This window comes from Quercus suber, unplaced genomic scaffold, assembly GCF_002906115.3.
Source record: "Quercus suber isolate HL8 unplaced genomic scaffold, Cork oak 2.0 scaffold_503, whole genome shotgun sequence".
NCBI lineage: Eukaryota > Viridiplantae > Streptophyta > Magnoliopsida > Fagales > Fagaceae > Quercus > Quercus suber.
The window spans coordinates 520,855-526,995 of record NW_027069952.1 but is presented as its reverse complement, the minus strand read 5'-3'; the positions used below and the strand labels follow the sequence as shown (position 1 = coordinate 526,995).

Genomic DNA, 6,141 nt, shown 5'->3' with positions numbered 1-6,141 from the left:
TATTTAATAAATAAAAAACATGTCAGCCAAGCACACAGGATGTAATACTATGGTAACAAACATCAAAATCAAACTCTAAAGTACAATGATGAATCAAATCTAATAGGGTGAAAGTAAAATAATCATCCACTCAAACAATAGTGAGTGGTGTAAATGGGACTGTATGAAATTTAGATAGTTTTAATGGCACAAAAGTTTATCATGGAAGATTGACATTAAATCTATAGGTAGTGAAACAAATAAATAATGAATTGGTTATTCATGGTTTAGTAAGAATGTCAAAATAGAGTTTTTAGTTTATGATAAATTACTGATTATCAAAAAACTTAAACTCTCAGATGTGGGTCCAACTCCTCCTTAATAGCGGCCCCAACACGTGGGTATGGTGGAGCGAGCAGAATATTATAAATTACAGATTGTCCCAAAAGCATAATAAATTAATTAGGAATGGTGAATTTAATATAATTGAACCGTTTTGAACAAAGAAATTTGAAGTAATAATAAATATTTTAGTTTAATGGGTTGTGAATTTTATTTTATTTTTTTTGTCGGAATGAATCAGAAACAACAAAATAAGGCATAAAAAAGAAAGGAGAGAAGAGGAGGAAGAAATGGGGTTTAGGGTACCTAAGTAGAAGTTGTTGAAGGGATTGGAGCTGTGAGGCCGTCTTCCTTGCCATTTTTATCTCTTCTCTTCTTAATTTGCAAAAGAGTTTAGCTGCAAAGTTCAAAAACCAAACACCAAAAGCTTTAATTTCTCACTCAAATTACAAACAAAACAAAAAAAAAAAAAAAAAAAAATTATCTTCATCCATAAAATCAGAAGAAGAGACAGATTGATATAGGAAAGAAAGGGTGCAAACCCAAACACCAAAAGTTTAATTCGTCGCTCAAATTTTCCAAAAATTACAACAAAACATGAAAATTAAAAGAAGAAGAGGAAGATTGATATATATATATATATATATATATCTCTCTCTCTATATATATATATATGAAAGCATGGAAAATGAAGGAAGAGAGAGAGTGGGTGTTGATTGTAGCTAGCAGTAGCAGTAGCAGTGGATGAGACATTTTTGTTTGGGTATGAAAATGAACCTACTACAACAAACACACAGAGAGGGAGAGAGAGAGACTCACAGTTGATAATTGGGCCATCGACGATTGAATTAGCAAAGTGTGGGAATTGATGTCATTTGTAGAGAAGAAGAAGAAGAAGAAGACAGATAACAGTGAGATAAGAGTGTGAGGAGCAGAGAGAAAGAAACAAGTGTAGGGTTTTGGGTTTGGGTTTGTGTCTGGGGTTTTACTTTTTTTTTTTTTTTTGCCCAATAAAATAAATAACTAAATATATATATAAAAATAGGAGTGGCTCCTCTACCGTTTTCAAGTCTACAATTATCTCCTTTTTCTTTTTAGATGAATGACACGTGGCTTTAAACAATCCAAGGGTTAGAACATTACCACTTTATAATCACAATTTTTCATATTTTTCATTCCCTTCTTCATAAACCAAAAAACAAACAACAAAACAAAACCGGTCGCTCGCTCGCAAATCCACACCTATATTGAATCAGCCTCAGCCGACTTTTATATGGTAATATTTATTGTTGTTTTTGGCATTCACTGTGTTTGTGTTTTGTGTCATATGTCATGCGCCTGAACTGAATTACTTGTTTGTGAAAATGCCTGTGAGAAACAACCAACTGAATATGCAGAACTAGCGCATGTTTGAACACGACCGCATGCATTTCTATGAATCCACTGTGCCCATTAGGTTGTCTGTATTTATGGTATGTATATACCTTTTACTAATAATTATATACACACCCAAGTCATATTTCATGATTGTTTTGATACTTCGATAATTGGGGGTGTTGGGATTTTAACATTAGATGTCATTGTTGGAAACATCGCCAGTTAACCTACAAGCACCACCACCAATAACAAAAATAAGCACTTGGGTTGCACACCAATGGAGAGAGAGAGAGAGAGAGAGAGGAGATTTATGCAAAGTGGAATTCAGTGGCATGTTGAATGCTCGAGCAGTGAAGTGGAGCAATCAAAGTAGTTGTGCTGTGAACGACAAGGGAATTGCAGGCCAATTAGAGGGACCAGAGGATGAATTTGAATAGGGTGGGCAATTGGGTTTTGCATTATTTGGAGTCTCATGGGTGATGCCTATGTCTGTGAAGGAGCTGCTGTCTTGTTGGAGAGGTGGTTATAGGAAGCATAACATATGTTGGAGGTGTGGGAAGTTATCCCACTTTGCTTATTATGAAGTGTTTGGAGAGTGTAAGGTTAAGGCCGTTTGTGGGACTTCAAATTCCTCTTGCTCAGCTGAAATTTTTAATTTTGAGATCTGTATTTGAGTGGGCTAGAGCTCTTGGAGTATTCAATCGCTTCATGGCTTTTTGGATCATTGCTATGTTAGTGTTTTCGTTTTTGCTTGTGTTTCTCTTGTATACCATGCATGTAATTGGATTTCCGTTTTGTTTAATAAAATTTTATGTAATTCATCAAAACAAGATTTCATATTACTTTTAAAAAAAAAAATAATAATAATCATGTGGGTTCCGTCCCCTCGAAAGCAGAGTTAGAAGAAAGAAACCTTGGTAATACTTTGACAAAATTATCTATCCTGCTTATCATCCTTGAGACTTTCTTTACTTCATTTTTCTCTATTTTTGTTTTATGATGCTTAATATCAAAGGATAATGTTTTTTGTTTTGTTTTTTTTTTCCTTTTCTTTTCTTTTTTGATGCTTTACGAATCAATAAAATTTGTAATTGTGGGTTTTGACAGTGCAATGGAAGCAAAAGAGGGATTGAATGGCTTCAAAGTTGGTTCACTGCCCACCTTAATATACATTCCTGACTTCATATCCGAGACTGAACAAACCATGCTCCTAAATAATGTAAAAATTCCATCTTTTTCTTACACATGCCTTGTTCTGTTTTCTCCAATTCTTGTTTGTTTTTTTATTAGAGTGTAATTGCATATTACTTCACCTATGCTTTATAGGTTTATGGAGCCCCTGTATCAAAGTGGAAATCTTTGAAGAATAGGAGACTACAGAATTGGGGTAGGTTGACATTTTATTTTGTAAACCTTTCTTTTTCAGTTTCTTCATATTGACTAAAGTTTGCTTTTGTGGTCTATGTTAACTGACAGGCGGTGTTGTCCATGAAAAGGGTCTTCTGCCGCAAGAATGTAAGTGGGAAAATAATTATGATTTATGGCATTTTCAGCCTGCATGCATCACGTAATTATATATGCTGTGTGGTATTTGAATGCTGCATATAAATTGAAGCAGCATGGAATATGGAGATATGTTTGCTTTGTTCGTTCTTATTTTTTTCAGTAAACAGCCTTATTACCATTAGAGGTGTTTGGGCATCCATAGGCTTTGAGATTCACACTTTGCATGCCTTTGCTTTATTTTTAAGAAGTGTTTGATGCAAATTCACGTGATTCAAACTTGCTTCTTCTTCTTCTTCTTCTTTTTTTTTTGGTTTTTTTGTTTTTTTGTTTTTTGTTTTTTGGTTCTCTAATTCATGCTTATTTTGTTCAAAACTTTATTAGATGTCCAAACACCCTTAAATCTTCCCTTCAACCCATGAAATTAAATTAGCTGTGAAATGTTTCTTTGGTTTGAAGTGCACAATGTTTCTCAGCCCCCTTTATTAGAAGGTAGTGTATTAGTAAGCAATTGTTTGTGGTTGATTGGTCCAATTTTTGCTCTCATTGTCACTAGGATTGAGGCATGATGCACATATAATTCTGCTGAATTGTGTTTTGCCATTGCTGAAAATTATTATCAGCTTGATTTATCAGTGTTGAAGTCCATCCACTGCTAGTTGTTGCGATATGCACTAATGTTATTCTTCATCATTCTATCTTGCAGTGCCCCTGTGGCTAACAAAGATTACAGAAAAGATATATGAAGAATCGGGGCTATTCCCCTCAGCAATTAATCATGTTCTTATCAACGAATACCTTCCTAACCAAGGCATAATGGTTTGCACAGGACCCTCCTTAGTTTATATATAGCCATTGTTTTATAGTTTCTTTTTCTTCTTATTGTCAATTTTTTTTATGGTAATAAAAATCTATTAAAAGAAAAGGTGCTAAAGAGGTGCAATCCTAGCATACAGGAGGTATACAATGGAAAAGCCCAAATAAAATATAGATAAAAATAAAAATGAAAGTATTAAAAAGAAAAAACAATAGAGGGTAATGAAACTCACTTTATCCTGGAACTCTAAAATGTCCACAGTGGAATAAGCCTAAGAAGTCAAGGTCCAGTCGAACAAAGTCTTCAAAACTAAATACTTCAACTATGACGTATGCTTCTCTTGCCCCTCAAAGCACTGAGCATTTCTTTCTCTCCAAGGGCACCACATTATACACAAAGGAACAGTGTTCCAAATCTCCCCATTGCTTCTCTTACCAAAATGTCCCTTCCAACAAGATCTTTTTATTTTTCCCTAAACCTTCCAACAAGATCGTAATTCCAAGTTCCTTGTAGCATTTAAGCTCAAGTCTGCAATATAATTCTGGTAATGATATATTGCTCTTGAGAACTTTATTGCTTCATGTTTATAGATTATAATTTCCACGTGATGAGTGTCAAAATGCATTCATGTTACGCATGACTTAAAAGTGCATGTCTGTCATACAGCCACACCAGGATGGGCCTGCTTATTTTCCAGTTGTAGCAATTCTTTCACTTGGATCACCTGCAGTTATGGACTTTACTCCCCATTCAAGATTGAGATCTTGCACAAACAATGTCGAGGATGCTAATTCTGATGGTAGAACTTCTGACATTGGAAAAGATAAATTCTTAGGTGATGACCACTCTTCTTCGATTGTATTGATGCCTCGCAGTTTATTGATATTCAAGGACGAGGCATACTCAGGTCAGTATTTAGTCTGCCTTTTCCGTTTATATTATTTAAGATTACCATAATTACTAAAAAATTGAAAACATTTTGCCTGTGGTTTCCAGATTACCTGCATGGAATAAAAGATAGTGAAGTGCAAGAATGCGATGGGGTAAGATTACTTTAATAGATGGGTGAATTGGACTTAGAGTCAAATGAAAAGTGATATCTACTGGATATAAGTTTGGTATTCAAATTAAGTTTATTATTCAACTTGAACTTATTCCTGAATGAACTTACATGTCCATTATAGCTTCTTCTTTTTCACATTTTGCTGTTCAGGCTGTAAATGAGATTGAAGCCCTGAAACATTCTGTAAAAGATCAGCAACAATTTGGTTCGGACATAGGTAGTGAAGAAATGAGAACTCAAGAATTTAAGACCATCCATAGAAATACTAACAGAATTTCATTGACATGTCGATTAGTATTGAAGGTACACAAAAAGTTGTTTAAGTTTTAGTATTTTCTTAAATAGACATAGTTTGTGCCATCTAATCAAAGTGAAAGTGCAGCTCAAAGGTTTTCCTTCTGTAAGAGCTTCTTTGAGGAGTAATTAGGGAGGAAAAATATTTTTATTTTATTGTTAGTAACAATGCTAGTGTTTGTGAAAATCATTTTTACTATTTTTCTATATATAGCATTATAATTTTAGTTTAATAGACTAAATATGACTAAATAATAGGTGTTTTGAAGATAGTGAGTATTCTATGCCTGATCTCAAGTTATTCTTTTTTATAATCTTATTGGACTAGTTGTCAGTGTGGAGAAACCAACCCTTTTTTTCAATTTCAAATTTACTTGATTTATGTAATTTTTGTATTTGATCTATACTCCCTTTGTACTTGGGTCTCTTTTTTTTATATCAATAAATCTTTATTACTTATCAAAATTATAATAATATAGAAAGCAACTACTATGAGAAGAAAACACCTGGAAAAAAAAAGGACAATTTGATGCTTAAGGCAAAAAACTTTCAATAATTTTTTATTATTATTTATAATTAAAATATAACTTAAATAATATATAGCAATACTAGTCCAATGTTTTTTCAATCCAAAATACCCTAAACCTAAAAGAAAAGCCGAAGTAGCAACAACCTAAACTAAATCAATGTAAACCCAATAAGACAGGTAGACCAACATGATAAAGAGATCCTAATATAGAAGGGGAATGGGCCAAGAAAGACCACG

The 6,141-nt window shown here is 33.5% G+C and overlaps 1 protein-coding gene across 2 annotated transcripts; it reads left to right on the top strand.

Annotated features, from left to right (window-relative positions):
* Nucleotides 1–1,501: 1,501 nt before the first annotated feature.
* LOC112035874 (alkylated DNA repair protein ALKBH6 homolog) lies at nucleotides 1,502–5,608 on the top strand. Of its 2 annotated transcripts, none has more exons than XM_024068710.2 (8): nucleotides 1,502–1,597; nucleotides 2,806–2,917; nucleotides 3,025–3,085; nucleotides 3,175–3,213; nucleotides 3,908–4,020; nucleotides 4,685–4,925; nucleotides 5,015–5,061; nucleotides 5,232–5,608. In XM_024068710.2, the coding sequence occupies exons 2-8, from the start codon at nucleotides 2,810–2,812 to the stop codon at nucleotides 5,409–5,411; spliced, it is 789 nt and encodes a 262-aa protein (XP_023924478.1). In that variant the 5' UTR covers nucleotides 1,502–1,597; nucleotides 2,806–2,809; the 3' UTR covers nucleotides 5,412–5,608. The 2 variants fall into 2 exon arrangements, with proteins under 2 accessions (XP_023924478.1, XP_065619431.1); XM_065763359.1 differs by lacking the exon at nucleotides 1,502–1,597 and adding an exon at nucleotides 1,653–1,793.
* The last annotated feature ends 533 nt before the right edge of the window (nucleotides 5,609–6,141 follow it).